Source organism: Aegilops tauschii, chromosome 2 (genome assembly GCF_002575655.3).
Source record: "Aegilops tauschii subsp. strangulata cultivar AL8/78 chromosome 2, Aet v6.0, whole genome shotgun sequence".
NCBI lineage: Eukaryota > Viridiplantae > Streptophyta > Magnoliopsida > Poales > Poaceae > Aegilops > Aegilops tauschii.
In genome coordinates, this window is record NC_053036.3 from 272,866,560 (window position 1) to 272,882,978 (window position 16,419).

General features: G+C 42.4%; 1 protein-coding gene and 1 long non-coding RNA gene across 2 annotated transcripts; both read left to right on the forward strand.

Moving 5' to 3' along the window:
* The first annotated feature begins 484 nt into the window (after positions 1–484).
* Positions 485–2,846, forward strand: LOC120973284 (uncharacterized). Its single transcript, XR_005767928.3, has 2 exons — positions 485–1,595; positions 1,777–2,846. It is a non-coding gene; the product is annotated as an uncharacterized lncRNA (long non-coding RNA).
* Positions 2,847–7,564: 4,718 nt separating this feature from the next.
* Positions 7,565–9,541, forward strand: LOC109733772 (protein FAR1-RELATED SEQUENCE 5-like). The gene is made up of 3 exons (XM_073507048.1): positions 7,565–7,753; positions 8,324–8,547; positions 9,058–9,541. The coding sequence occupies exons 1-3, from the start codon at positions 7,565–7,567 to the stop codon at positions 9,539–9,541; spliced, it is 897 nt and encodes a 298-aa protein (XP_073363149.1).
* Positions 9,542–16,419: the final 6,878 nt, after the last annotated feature.

The window sequence follows — 16,419 nt, forward strand, 5'->3', positions numbered from 1 at the left end:
AACTGATTGATGATGTGGCATATAGATGATGTGGATAGTGTGCATGTTGAGAGAATAGGTAGAAGTGGGAAGCAACTTCTTAAGAATGTTAGATATGCCTTGTTTTGACAGAGTAAATTATTAGTTTATATCTCCATAATGATTTCATGACTATTAGAGTGTGTGTTTTGACTTGTATGTCATTGGCACCATATTTTTGGCAAAAAAGGGTCATGGCGAGTGGTTCGAAGTTGTTAGTGTTTCTCAAATAAAAGAAGCGACTCAAGAGAAGAGACACCTCAGGACATGTGAGAATATTTGTAAACACAAACTTTTACTCCCTCCGTTCCTAAATATTTGTCTTTCTAGACATTTCAAACGGACTACTACATACGGATGTATGCAGACATATTTTAGAGTGTAGATTCACTCATTTTGCTCCGTATGTAGTCACTTGTTAAAATATCTAGAAAGACAAATATTTAGAAACGGAGGGAGTAGATGTTAACTATTAAACAACTAAAATATTTTTTTCAGGGAAAGATTACAATACAAAAAAAATTAGTTTGTAATGCATGCGGATAAAAGAAGAGATGAAAAATAATACCTTAATAATGCATATTTGATCTTGTCGGTTGTTGAGTAACTGCTTTGAGAGGGCGCGCAATTTTTTTTGTTTTCAGAGGGTCCAGGATTTTTTTATGTATTTTTGCTTTTTAATCAATATTAGTTACAGTACCTTGCAAGAAGCCTAAGTTTTTTTCGGAGAGCCTAGTACGACGGGATTTTCAAAAAAATTTGAAACTGGTATTTTTCTAATTTGATACGCAGAAGTAATTGACTTATGTCTTTTTTTAGACTCGACTTACTTCTTTTTTTAGGCAACAACTTACTTCCTATATTTTTTTTTGAGAACCACGACTTTACTTCCTATTTTCTTTTGAGGGGTGACTTTACTTCCTATATGAAACAGTCAACTTTGCCTTGCCCATGTACGGGTGGTTGAGGCACAGCAGTCGTGATTCAGGGGGTGTTTGGTTCAGGGATTTTTTAGTCCCAGAGACTAGAAAAAGTCCCTAGGAACCAAACGGGAGGGACTTTTTCTACAGGGACTAGAAAAAACTCTATTAGAGAGTCTTTTTTGATTAGTCTCTGGGACTAGAAAAAGTCCTAGAACTTCTGAACCAAACACCCCCTCAGGCCCATGTGAGTCATTTAGTAAACTACCTTTTTCTCAAAGTTCACCTAGAAAAAACATTTTCTCAAAGTTAAAGCACTGGTGCCTCTTCGTCTCTATCATCTCCGTCAATCCTCTTCTCAAAACAAAAAATCTCCGTCAATCCTAGCCTGCTCGTGACCACATCCACATACACCAGTGCCTTAAATAAGGATCCGCCGAAGGAAGATTTCACTGCTGGCTTATGTGAAACTAATTCCCGACCTATCCAGGCACTACTTCTTGTCTCTTATCTTCATTTTTTGGCGCTGTCCTCAAACCCTAGCTCTACTGATCTTAGGTTGTGCATGAAGCTGCGACGAACCGTATGTGTAGGTCTCAGCTCGTTGGCGCGAGTTCTCGCCTTCCTCATTTCTGGTGCCGTCGGCCCTCCACCAATGTAAGTCCTAGTGCTTTGCATAGTTCCTCGTACAGATCGTCTGACTCTGTCCATAGCACTATACAATACATTGTGTTTTATTTGTTATCACCATGCCCTGTTAAATTAGATTATTTATACATAAATAAGTGAATGCAAGAAGGTTTGTAGTATTTATTAATTCAATTTTTTTGGTCGTTAGAACGAAGCAGAGGTGCCGAAGCAGATTTTGAAGAAATAGTAAGACAGGATATGTGTCCGCTGGCTGAGCCCAATTGTGGGCCTCCTCGTTGTTCATGATGTCGGGTTTCCACCTACGTAATTTGCTACAGCTTCACATCATTCCTACTTCCTCCATAGCGGGTGATTCTTCGCATGTATCTTTTCCCCCTCTAACAAAGCTAAAAGGATATAATGGTTTTATTTGTTGTTACCATATATTAGCAAGTGATATTACTTGTACATGTATTTAACGCGAAGCAATACACATGTGTTATTTGACATAGAATGGGTTTTCTATATGATGAATATAACGTTGGAGCTTTTCTAATGTTTCTCTCGAGCTGAAAAGACTGTAGGATAGAAGATTTGTTATATGAAGAACACAAAACTCATATTTCAAATAAATACTATATGGCTTGCTTCTGGCAGTGCTAACTTCAGAGCCTTCATCAACCTCTTTTGTATTTTTTTGTGCTCTCCTTGCGGCTGCAGTAAAAGTACATATTATTTTGCCACAACGACAATTGACTCTTAATCTTAAAGCGGGGGGAAACCCTTTACCGTCTCTTCAAGCATCGTAGTTTTTACTTTTGCTTCAACATTTTTCTTGTTCCCAACGTTACAATTTTCTCCTTTCTTTTTGGCACGCTTATCTCGGCTCATTCATCCTCAGAGCCATTCAATAATACAGTAGATCTCTATATTTTTCTTTTTTTCATTGCAGAGTCCATGTGATTCCAACATTTTTTCTTCACACCTATCATCATTTAATATAGCCTCATTAGTATTGTGGGGCTCTTCTTCCGTAGGCACCAGTTGACATCTTTTTCTGAGGTGAAGCTCTATTGTTATTTGTCAGCGAAATAAAAGTACATTTCAAAGATTAGGCCCATCTCTAAAAATTGAGAAGTATGTACGCTGAGAAAATCAGTCACCCTTTTATCCTCCATGTTATACTTCTTCGTTGATTTTTTTTAACACGGCGTCCACCTTATCATCCATCAAAATGTACGCATAATATCTGATGTGTTAGTTAGGAAATTACAAAAATAGTATTTATTTTGTAATGAATTAAATGGAATTACCTTGGTTTTATCTTTCAAGTACAACATCTCAAGCCTATTAATTATTAGGCATAAATATTCACTCTACTGCATAGTTTTTGTTCCGAAAGTGAGATTGCCATTGCGAGTTTAATTGAAAATAAGTCTTCGGCAACATTATTGTTGTATAATCTTTGGCGCTTCTTCATATTTCTCATCCAATGAGTTCAGCAAGTGGGAGACATAATAATTAAGTAAAATATGGTTCCATATTAACTTATATTGACTTGTTTTCAGTGCAGGTATTAACATCATTTTTGTCATAAAAAAGTGGCGATTTCATATCTTATAAGAAGTCTCATGCATTACCTCACTTGCCTAGTTTTTGTGCCTCATTTCAGTAAGTTCTTGCAATGTTCTCCTCTTGTAAAACACTTGTTCTTCTAGTGAAAAATTAGTTGATTAATAGTAAAAAATGGTCTCCCATGCATGTCAAGTATTTCCCAAGTTTTGGTATATCTTGATCTGTATGTATTTTTGTGGCACTGGTTGACTTTAAGCACAACCATGTTTATCAATGAAAAATCTGTTAGATATATCTTTGGTAAAAAAATAGAAGAGCTTGTAACATTAATGAACTTAGAATTGAACTTCTGCACCATTGTGAGGTCACAATAAGGACAGTTTGGTTTCACATGCTTCATTTGGGTGAGTAATCCAATGACATCTGTAAAATTGGAGATTAATTATTTGAAAGTCTAAAATATTAATATTTTGAAGTCTCATTTACAACTATAAATTATAGAGATACCTGAGCATTCTTCATCTTTCTCTACATGTTCTTCTAATATTTCCTCTGTAGCAAACTCGAAGTAGTAATCTGGGTAACCTTTGATTATTTCACCTCCTTTACTTTTGTATTGTATGCAAAAATAATTATATTTCACTACTTAGCTGGTAATACTTTGTGGAATCCGCACTTAAAATTCCTAAATGCATAAGTTGATTCTATCAACTACTCGATAGTATCCTGAATTGTTTGGCCCTGTTAGAAAAATCAAAATATAGTTAGTAGTTATTGTATAAAAAATAGAAAAACTTGCAAGTCAATATGTAATGACAAAACCTTATCATCCATGAATATCATATCAGCAAAATATACTTAGTTGTTGTATAAAATAGTAGAACAATCTATAAGTAAATACGTAATGACTAAACATTTTCGTCCATGAATCATCATATCGAGGCTCCTAAGCCAATTACTTATAAAATTGATTGAATCTCATATTCTCATTACTTGCACTTGAATGTCAATCTCATTCTTTTGCTATGAACTCGTAAAGATTGTTCTATGCCCTTGCTGCAAAAGGATCATACAATCGCTAGTCAATTAATATTGTACCTATGAAGATTTTATCCAGAATAACAATTACAAACCTTGATGCTCCAGAGTGAGAGGCCACTTGGAAGACAGATTTGATTTAGAATAGAAGTTATGAAACCTTGATGATCTAGATGAGAGGCCACTTGAAAGATAGACTTGATCTAGCATAGAAGTTATGAACCTTGATGATTCAGGTGAGAGGCCACTCAGAAGGTTGCTTGGTGTAACTTCGTCCGACGGTGCGACATTGCGCAGTTGAATCTGAAGACTTTGATGTTGTTGGTAGTGTGCTGGTTAGGTAGCAAATTTGGCTTACTTTGATTTTGGACGACGATAACTGCCACACATGTGGCATCTAGTGGGGTTGTGCCGCACGCCCTGTGTGGCACGGCGACAACCCCGCCCGCACGACGATGTCCGGGCGCACGCAGCCACAGCCCGCATGTCCGGTGTGTGGCACAATCGCCCACACGTCCGGGCGATCGACAACGCTGCCCGCACGACCTAACACGCCCATCGTCCCGGCCTGCCTTCGAACCCCAGTCCGACCTGCCGCCGTTGTCTCCTACCTCTCGATCCCCTACCTCCATCGTCTTCCTTCTCTAGTTGCCATGGCAACCAGAGCAGATCCCTAGCGCATCCCTACCCCCACCCCCACCGCCACCCCCCCCCCCCCCCGTGATGACGAGCTAACAGGTCGATCTCTGATCTCCTCCTGTTTCTCGTCCTTCTTCTGTCCAGAAAATTGAAATTCTAGATTGCCCACGAAGATGGCGACTAGATCCACACTGTCATGGCAAACACATCACAGATTTGTGTGTATTCCCCTTTGCCCACCAACATACACCAGATCTGCCATATTGTATCCTAGAGTTGAACTAAGCTTCTGTGTTGGGTTGTTGCAAGTAGTTGCTCCAGAAGGATGTGTAGGATTCACTAAAATTAGGGGAAGAAAGGAGGAATTTGGGTGGTGCATACGGAGTGCGAAAATTAATTGCCACCTATATCTGACGTTAGTTGCCACCTATCTTCGCCGTTAGCTGCCATCATGTTATGTTGTTACTTGCCATCATATTATCTTGGCTGTTGCCATCTTTTTAAAATGATAGTTGGCATCCAGATTTTAGAAAAGAGAATGAATGTGCATGTCCTACTTGCCATGATGTATTGGTTGTCTATGCAAGAAATGTGATAAGATTGCCGTGTTTTCTTGTATGTGCAAATAACAAGTGTGCATTTTCGGATATTCATGCGTTCTTGTTCGTGCAGTGACTGAAAACACAGTGGTAGAAAAAGCGGAAAAATGAATTATGAAGACGGCACTGATCCTTGGTTTTCTCAAAGGCCGGAAACGCCCCCTGGGATGCAGCAGAGTACAATCAACTCATTTCCGCAGGGCCGTTGCTACCACTACTAGAGCAGTACGTGAGCATCGGCATGATGCATGATAAAAAAAGAGACTGTTGCCATGTTTGTGATGAGGAAAATGGCGTTCTACTTATGTCCTACAATGTCATTTTTCGCAGGTTCTTATGACCCAACCACACACACACAGGGATACCATGGCAAGTTCAGGCACAGAACTCTAACGTTGACAGATGTACAGGAGACCAACTTCAAGTAGCCAATGTGGCAAATCAAGGTAACGCATACGAAAAGAATCATACTGGTGTGGCCATGAAATTAAACTTGTAAGGATGACAAAGACTTACGAGTTTTATGAAAAAACGCAGGACCTTCATGCAGCACGTGGCAACAGGCGTCGTACACAGGTGAGCCGTATGAAGTGATTTTGTGGATAGTGAATCAGGAGAAGGAACATAGGTGACATTGGTGTTTACATGGTGACTTGACAAAACGTAGTTGACGTGTCTGGACAACTGCAGTTGCCATGTCAAATCAATTGCAGTTGCCATGTCTAATCAACTGTGATTGCAATTTCTAAACAACTGTGGATGCCAAGTGTGAACAAATCTATTTGCCATGGTTGAACCACTACATGTGCCATGTTGTACAAACTACAGTTGCCATGCATTGACCAACTGCTAAATGATCGCAGGTTGTTATGGTGGAACCACGTCGGCAAATGTATCGTGGCAAGCTTTACTGTTGCAGAACAACGCTATTGCAGATAGAGCACATCAAACTGGAATGACAGACCGACTTCGATTAGCACATGCGGCACAACAAGGTAAAAAATATGTGAACCAGCAAAACAGTAGTGCATTTGCTTTAGTGGAAAAGCATGGGGGGAAAGTGGATTTGTCACGGTGGCGGCGGAAAAACAACAAAAATGCTACCAAGTGGACACGTGCAAATAGTTATCTATTGTCTTCAGGATTTGTCAATTGCTGTCCGCTTGTGTGCAACATTCGTGATTGACTCCATTTGCCTAGTGGGCTCGTAACTAGAATCCAAGTTTTGATGCTAAAGATGATGGTTGCCATGCCTTGGCTACAGTAACTGCCATGTTTGTTGGACTGTAGCTGCCATGGCTGAAAAACTGCAGTTGCCATGTATGGCCAGATGTAGATGCCATGACTTGCTGTATGAATGATGTCATGCCAAAATCAGATGCAGTTGCTATATTCCGTTACGATAAACCTGCCATTCAAGCAATGCTTACACACGCACCTATTTTTTTTGCAGGACCTTCAACTACAATCAACAGCGGCGCGAGAACATCTCCACCAGCAAGTCAACAATCCTGCCACAAACAATGCAGAATCAGTGTCAGAAATGGCAATTATTCCAGTAATGACGACAAGCACACCTTTGCACACCAGCACAAGCAACACTCAAGGAGATGAAACAACCGCCGATACTGAAGTGAATGATGAAACTGGTGACGAAGCATAAGGGGATGAAGAAGGTGGGCAATCAGAAATCATGATACCTCAACCACCGTATGTTGGGCAGAGATTTGGTTCCTTTGAAGATGCCAAGGAATTCTACCAGAGATATGTAATGTTCCATGGGTTTGCGGTGAACACCGAATACCATAGGAAAATAAAAAAACTAACAAATACAGCAGAGGTGAGATAAGGTGCTACAAGGCACGAAGGAACAAGAAGGGTAAAGGTGTTGCGCTTGTCGTGCCGGAACGAAAGAGAGGTATCATTGTCAAGACGGAATGCCCTGTCCGGTGTAAGCTAAATGCAGATGGAGCACGGTGGGTGGTCACCGAATATTTCGACGAACACAACCACAAACTCACAAAGAAGTTTGACCTGGTAAAATTTTTAAGCATCGACAGAGGATTCAGCCCCCTCGAGTAGAAATTCATAAAATTGCTACATGATTGTAACGTCGGTCCATCAAGAATGGTCCAAATACTATCCATGATCTACAGCGGAGATGGTATACTAAGTAGCATGCCCTACATACCAGCCGACGTCACAAACCTAAAGGCAAAGTACCATAGAGAGAGCCGGTTGGCTTACATAGAAGACACAATAGCCTACTTTAAAGAGAAAGCAAAAGCAGATGCTGATTTCTTCTACAGGATAAGATTGCATGATGAGGACCGTGTCAGAAACATGTATTGGGTGGATGGTGCTACAAGAAGAGCCTACAAACATCTCCGTGATTGCATTTCATTCGACGCGACATATCTCACTAATATGTACAAGATGCCCTGTGCTCCATTCATAGGAATAAATAACCACAATTAGTCATTGCAGTTTGGTTGCGGACTCGTTCGGAACGAAGATACGGATGGTTACACTTGGCTGTTCAAAACCTTCTTGGAGTGCATGGGTGGACTTGCTCCGATGAACATAATAACAGACCAGGATTTTAGCATGCGTGCAGGCATAGCGGAGGTCTTTCCGTTGGCAGTGCACAGGCACTGCAGGTGGCATATTATTAAGAAGGCTGAGGAGACGCTAGGACCATTCTTTGCTGACCGTCCAAAGCTACACAAGGCATTCGAGTTGTGCGTGGACCACAGCTTGACGGTGGAGGAGTTTGAACGGAGCTAGGCGGCTATGATTGAAACATACCAAGTCCAAGACAACGAGACACTTACTAGCCTGTGGGAGAAGCGAATGTACTGGGTGCCGGCCTAGTTCATGCATTGCTTCTTCCCATTTCCGCAGACTACTCAGCGCAGCAAGGGGTTCAATGCTGTTTTGAAGCGGTACTTGAGCCCTGGCAGCTCATTGCTGCAGTTTGCCAAGCAGTACACAACTTTGCAACAGAAAATACTGGAAACTGAGCTACATCAAGAAGCAAACACCGCGCTCAAGCAGCCTGAATTGCTAACATATTTACCGATGGAGAGGCAGATGAGTAAGATATATACCAACAAGATTTTTAACAAGTAAGTGGATTATCTTACCGTCTTATTTGCACAAGCATGAAGATAGTAGGTGCCATGTAGAATGCAATGCAGTTGCCAACTTTTTTTGACTTGCCGATCTATTGAAAAATAGCCACTGAGTACATTATAAGCATGATCTGTAGTTGCCATGTGAAATCAACTATATTTGCCATGTGTGGTGAACTGTAGTTGCCATGTGTAATCAACTGTAGTGGCCATGCGAAATGATATGTAGTTGACATGTGACACAAAACTGCATTTGCCATGTTTTATGAACTGCATTTGCCATGTTAAATGAACTGCATTTGCCAATTTAAATGTTATGCAGTTGCCATGTGAAATATCATGCAGTTGCCCTGTGGAAACAAACAACCCAAGAACAAATGTGGGGAAAAATAAGGATTTTCCTGCCATCATTGATTTTAGATACATTTGTTATGTTACGACCTACCTCAACATAAGTTGCTACAAACATCATATAAGAGTTTAACAAAGCACAAAAACATGCAGATTCCAGGAAGAAATAAAGCGTGCCAGCATGTACACAGCTTACCAGGTGGACGAACATACGTTCAAGGTGTGTTCTCTCTTGGGCATGTCGGATTCAGAACCTGAAGACCCGGACAAGGGAAGGAACTACTTCGTGAAGGCCTCGATAAATGAAGGCGAATACTACTACCAATGCTGCAAATTCGAACAGGACGGGATTGTGTGCTGTCACATACTGAAAGTAATGGACATGCACGCGGTAACGCGATTGCCCCGCCATTTCATACGGCGGAGATGGACTTGGGACACTGACGATGCGTTGGGGCCACAAACATCAAATGTAGTTTTGGCTGTGCATGATGAGAGACCAGAGGCAACCATGGACGCCGTGAGGCACGTTGTGTTGACCAAGAACTATGCTGAACTAATAGATGAAGCATGCAAGAGTGACGAGACAGCGAGGGTGGCAGAAAAAACACAGGAAGGCCCTGAAAAGAGAGCTTGATGAGATCAAGAAGAGGAAGGCTGAAGAAGCCTTACATAGGTTCCCCCGCACCTCAAGTGGCCTTCGTCCACGGGTCCATCGTATGAAAACTCGGTAGGGTCTGGAACAGCAAGCACGCAAACCCAGGCCAGGAACCCGCCCCGTTCCATCACAAAAGGGCGTCCAAAAGAGGTGAGATACAAATCGGGGTTGGAAATTCAAGCAAAGCACAAGAAAACAAAGAAAGGGACGGGCAACCCGTAAGCAACTGTGGAGGATTGTAACTTGGGTGTTGGTGACTTTTTTGTAAGGTAGATGGTCTAGATTTTAAAAAATGGGAGAATGACTGTTGGTGGGCATCAGAATTTGAAGAAAATGCCATGAATAAATGACTAAAATTGCCATGTGTGTGCTACTAAATCTGCCATGCAGCTTCCATCGAATCTGCCATGTTATTTCTACTGAATCTGCCATCGCGTATATTTTCGTTTTCAGACAACGCATTTTTCCCACACATATTGTATTGTATGCATACTATGAACAAACTAGTTGAAACGATCACGTGCAAAAAACACGAGATAACGACTGCTTATGAACTACCATGCTAACCGATACAGTTAGCAATGCAAAAAAAACCTAGAACCAAAAAACGGAATGATTACTTTCACTAACCGTGTCTGATCAACTATATTTGCCATGTTTCAGGCATCATAGACGCATTCAAACACCCAACTGGTACTACCAACCACAAACACATAATAGTACTGAACATAAACGTAGCTGCTGTCACACCTAAGCAGGTTCACATCCACACATATATTACAAATATTCAATGGCACTCACACGCCACCACTATATATACTACGGGGGGATGCAGTCATAATATAGCACACGGACATAGTTTTAAAAGAACAAGTTGATACATTACATTCCTCAGCCACATAATGTAAGGTAGGCGTGCGGTATGGAGCACCACGTGATCACTTGTACTTCTTATTGGCTTTTTTGATAGCTTCCTCTGTGAACTCTCGTGCGTTGGCCCACGTGTTGAAATCTTCATTCATCAACCAGTTCCATGTGTATATTTTGCGGAGCTCAACGACCATTGCAGCTGTGATGACAGGGACCCGTCGACCTTCCCACTTTGCAAGGTATTCCAACGTGTGAAAGCCACGGTCATGCCTATAAAGAAAAGAATCAGGTGAACTCAATAGAAACAGAAAAAAAATCATAAACTTCAATGCAGAGGTGACAAAAGGTTTAGGATTGGTGTGGAGGACACATGAAAAAAGATAGTAATTACCGGTTTCCTTGCTTCGTAGTCGCGACATACTCGATTGGGAAATGACTGATCTGGACCTTTGAGTTTTCGTAGTGACGGTACCATATCTCTTTGAGGTTGTTGATGAAAAATTCAGCATGTGTAGTAAGGTCTTCGTCAGCTTCTGAACGCATTGAATCAAGCACCTCAAATCGTTGGTTCTTCAGGTTAAGGCAAATCGCGTAGTGGTGACCACACTTGTCATCTGGGTTGTCTGGTGCAAGCTCCTGGAACATGGGGAACATGACCTGCAAGTAAAAAAAGGAAAGAAAAAGCAGAGTTCACATAAAAACAAAAATGATGTAGTTGGAAAAATAATATGTAAAGATATTGCCAGATGCAGTAAGAGGTACATGAATGACAAAGCAGCAAGGGTCCAAAAATGCGCCCACAGAGAATGTTTATTTTCCATGTGTAATTAAAAGAAGTTGCCATCCATGTATAAACAAAGTTGCCCAATATTTTAAGTGAAGTTGCCACATAAGTTGCATTAAAAATAGTCAAACTTATTTCACATGGCAGCTGTTGCCACATGAAAACATCTGTCACAAAACAGTATGTAGCCCACCTATGAAGCATAGCTACTGACAAAACATACAATGGGAAAAAAATATGTGCAAACAAGAAGGAACACTCACACATTTCTTCAGTGTGAGCTTGAATTCACCATGCGCGGCAAAATGCTTCCTCAGGATTTTATGGTGGAAGTCACCATCCCATATTTTGCAGGTCACGCTGTACTGCATGATCGTCTTGTCGGGACAAATATCCATATGCCTGTTGATGAAGTCAATCCCACACGCAACTACATTCTTCGACATTTTACCAAGTGGCCTCACAGACTCGGCAAGATCACCCAGCCGACGTACATCGCATCACATTGTATGATTTTGGTTCTGTCCAAACATGAGCTGTATGAAAATGATATAACATGAAAGAATCATGTCTACTAAATAAAATAAAAATAAAACATAAACAACGCATGGCTGGAATAGCAAAGGAAAAAATAAGAGAAAAGCAAGTGAGGGGTTATGTGGTGTGGACATTACGCTTTCAGCTCCTTCATGTGCTTGTTGTTCGACCTCGCATTTCCAAAACGCTTGACAATATCGTACAGATGGTTCTGCTCCTCTGTGGCCTTGACTTCGCGCTCATAGTCATCCACGGGTGGTTCGTAAACTACCCTATGCTGCCTCACAGATCCAGGGGTGGCACTTCTAACGGTATCCTCGGATACCAACTCAGCAGGCACGTTAGAACTTGATTGCCCCTGACCCCGGAGGACCTCCTCTTCGATGCTTCCTCCTCAATCCTGCAGTAAGCTTCATCAACTGACGGCGAAATCTCCTCAGGGGTGGCTACAAGGATCAAACAATGGGTTAGGAAACTTGGAAACAACAAGTTATTGTGAAAAAGAGTGCAGAATGTGAACTGTAGGTGCAAACTAGAAAGCGTCCATGTGGAAACAACTCCAGTTGCCATGTGCAGTGCACTATAGTTGCCATGTGGCAACAACTGCAATTGCCAAGTACATTGAACTGGAGTTGCCATGTCGCAGCAACTTCAGTTGCCATGTGCTTGGCGAATGGAATTGCAACATGACAACAACTGTAGGTGCCATGATGCAGCAACTCCAGTTGCCATGTGCATCTCATGAGATTTGCCATCACTAGTAAGAAACCAAAAAAGCTTGTGACAAACGTCAGACTAAAAAAATGTAGAAACAACATGATAAACACACAAAAATGTAACTTGCGCTATCGGCTCTGCAAACTTCACAACCTTCCTGCCATCAGCCATTGGCTGCGCCATCATTGGGGCCATGCCTGCCGGGAAAGCAAAGGCAACAGGTGTAGGATCTTGCACCACTCGTTCATCTTGACTGCGATCGATGCCAAGGCTATAGCTCGGTGGGGTGAAGGCCATTGGGTGCCTCTCCTGCCTACCAGCCGGATCGCGAACAAGTTGCCTGGCAGAATCCAGGGGTGACAGATCAACAAACATTTTTGCCTCGTCTACTGCAGAATCATCATGCTTATTAGTAGGGCGGGGCATGCTGCTAGCGGTATCAATCACAACTTTCTTGCCAATCTTCTTGTTTGGGCTGTATGGGACACCAATGTTGACTGGGAGCTTAGAAGTGCGCAAATTTAAGCTGGGGTTCTCCATGCGGTGAAAGACGCAGTCTGCTCCGGACGTTCACCTCCTTCAGTCGTGCATGGCTTGCCACCTGCGTCAGTTGTACTCCGGACTTCCGTTTTCTCCATAACATTGCTTTTGGCAGGAGGTGGGAACAGTGTGGAAGTAGGCACATAACCAGAGTCATCTCTGCTGCTCCTAGCTACATCTGGTGCATTGGATATGTCTGCAGGATGTTTGTGGGGGCTACGCCGCCTTGGTGGAAGACCAGCTCGCGCAACGGTCACCGTAGCAACCTCTGGACCACCAGAAGCTGGAGCTGTTGTGCCATGAGTCTCACCTGTGGATGGCATCTCATTCTGAATTGTGGCCGCAACCCCTTCTTTTGTGGACGCAGAAGTACCACCAGCCACATGCTTGGAATCCGTATTAGATGAGCAGGAATCTTCCTTGTTTAGGTTGATCTCGGGAGCGTCCACTTCAACACTTGCTGATCGGGTGGCATGGGTCACAACATTATCCCTCATTGTCAGCAGAGTGGGCAATATCTCAGCAGTCCTGGCAGATACTGACTCATCACTCCCAGATGTACGGATGCCTGTTGTTGTAGCCTGCACATATGCAACCGACGGAGATGGTCGGCCGCTTGCATCAGAGCTAGTGGGAACAGTGGACGGTGCAGCAGCAGTTTTGTCGACTGGCGGCTAATGAACATCTGAGTTGCCACTTGTCGACAACTTGGAGTGAATGCGTTCGAGAGGGTCTCTAGGGTTGTGTTTGGTCACGCGTATAGTAGTCTTCTTCACCCTGCAAGAAAGCACATGAAGAGTATAAAAAAGTGAACAAAATATTTGCCATGCTAGTCATCATAGAAATGAAAAATGTGAGATCTGCCAGAGCTGCCATTTGAGAACATGGTATGGATGAGCACACATGACAATGTTAGGTGGTGGAAGTCAGTGGAAAGCTGCTAGTTGCCACATCAGTGGAATAAGAATTGCCATGTGGCCTAGTTAGCAGTTGCCATACAGAACAAGCAGGAGTGGCCATGCAGCAAAAAATAGATCATGAAAAAACAGCAGTTGCCATATGGGACTGATGGCAGTAGCCCATGTGGCAAGCTGGACAACTGCCATGAAAAGCAGACGGTAGTTGCCACATAAATGTATCAAGTAAAAAAGGTGTGTATGATCTAGAATGCAGCAAGCAAAAAAATAGCACGATGACTTGAAAAACAGGGAGAACCTACTTCTTGATTGTCTTCCTCAAGTCTTCCAACACGACAGGATCCCCGGTGTTGGACGTTGACGTACGAGGAGAAGACCTAGCGGAAGTGGTGTCACCAGCAGTGGGAGAACCCTTGTTCAAACGGGCAGAAACACGGGTTGGAGTTGGTGCTTGTTTCTTCTTAACTACTCGTCCACCAGCTGTCACCTCACTGCACGTAGAAAAAATGGCATAAAAGGATACCAAGTGTGAGACAAAAAAATCATGCCACACTTAGCAAGCAATGAAAAAAGGGTCGGTCTGTTAAAAGGGAGGGACAAACAAAACACTAAATAGATGTCGAACCTCCTCCTAGCAGCTACGGGATCGGTCCTAGACCTGTTGCCAACAGAGCCCTGCCCCTCTTTGAGGGCGACACTCCCGTGTCTCGCAACTATTTGTTCAATGACTTTCTCCGGTGGAGGAACATTTGGTGCAGCCTTGTCCTTCTTACCACCTACACGAACTTCAACATGTTCGTCGTCGTCGGTTTCATGTTGCACATTTGTAGCGACCAGACCTCAAACAGTCTGTGCTGCTGTGCACCAGTGTCATCCCTGGATCAGTAATGCTGACACGCACAGTACAAATGGAGGATTTATAACAGAGTAGCAATCACACACTTATTACAACGAATATCTCAAGAGAGAATAAGTATGATAAATATGGCTTAAGGCCATCTAAATACGATAACAGAGGAAGGCTTCGAAGATAAGTGAGTCCATCAACTCCAACGGCATCACTGAGTATAAGACCACGACCTAAGGCACCTTACTCGTCGTCTGAAAAGTCTGCAACATGAAACGTTGCAGCCCGAAAACGGGTCAGCACATGGAATATGCTGGCAATGTAACACATAGAGAATAATGAACATAATAATGCTATACTACATGCATATATGGCTGGTAGAAGGCTCTATGGTTACAGTTTTGCGAAAAGCCAATTTTTCCCTACTGCAAAGGAATAAATTTTATTTAACTATCATGGTGGTTGTGAAACATTGAGAAGGTACCTCCAACTCAATCCCAATTAAGTATCATCATTAACCCAACAAAATTAATAAAAGTAACATGGTGATGAGATTCATATGATAATCCAGGTACTAGATAATCAAGATGTCCATAACCGGGGACACGGCTAACCATGATTAGTTTGTACACTCTGCAGAGGTTTGTGCACTTTTCCCCACAAGACTCGATCGCCTCCGCTTGATTCTCGCACTACATGTTGTTTGAGAAACGGATGACCGAGACACAGTCTTTCAGAAGCGTAAACTCTCTACTCCGGGTAGACCGTACCACCTACATCCCCTACATCTGCTAGTCTACCTCTTCAAGAGCTCACACAACTTAATCAACTATGCTAGAGCCCATAATAGCTTGTGGCTGCACACGGAAGTTTCTAGCATGAATAACCTCATGATCCCTTTGAGCCTGGGTGGCGGTCCATAGGATGATCACACGGGTACTCCGGGATATCCAAAAAATACAGGCAACACTGGGTTCTCCAGGTGCCTCAATCCACCCAGATGTGAGTTTTAGTTGCCACCTTAAGTAAACCATTAATTAACAATCTCACATCTGTCGTGAATATCTCTCAAACCCAATCCACGTCTACAAGCATAGCATGGCAATATAAGCAAACGTAGAAGTAACTCCCAAGGGTTTGATAATAAAACAGGTAATAGGTACTACCTCAACTACTTCCCAATACCTACAATTTAAATTAGATCCTAACCATGCAATGTTTGAGGATTGATCTAATGCAATAAAAACTGGGTATGGAAGAGTATGATCAAAGTGTTACTTGCCTTGCTGATGATCCGCGAAACCTAGAGATTCGAAGTAGCAAGCGGCGCACTCCGGGTACTCTATCGCAAACAAACAAGCAATCAATAAGTACTCATCTAATGCACAAGTAAAACTCAAATAAAAGATCCAACCAGAAAGTTCAACTTAAGAACTCTGGTTTGCAAAAAGATTCAACTCAAACGAAGCAACGAAAGTCAAACGGCGAAAGAAACAAGCTTCGTTTACTAATCTGGATCTAGGTCAAATTTTACAGTAGCAAAAACTTGTTTGAGTAGGTTAAACGGAAAGAGAATTTCGAGACGAAACTCTAAGCGCTTGAATCGCCTGATTCCAATAAACGAGCGAAAAGTTAAACGAAAGCG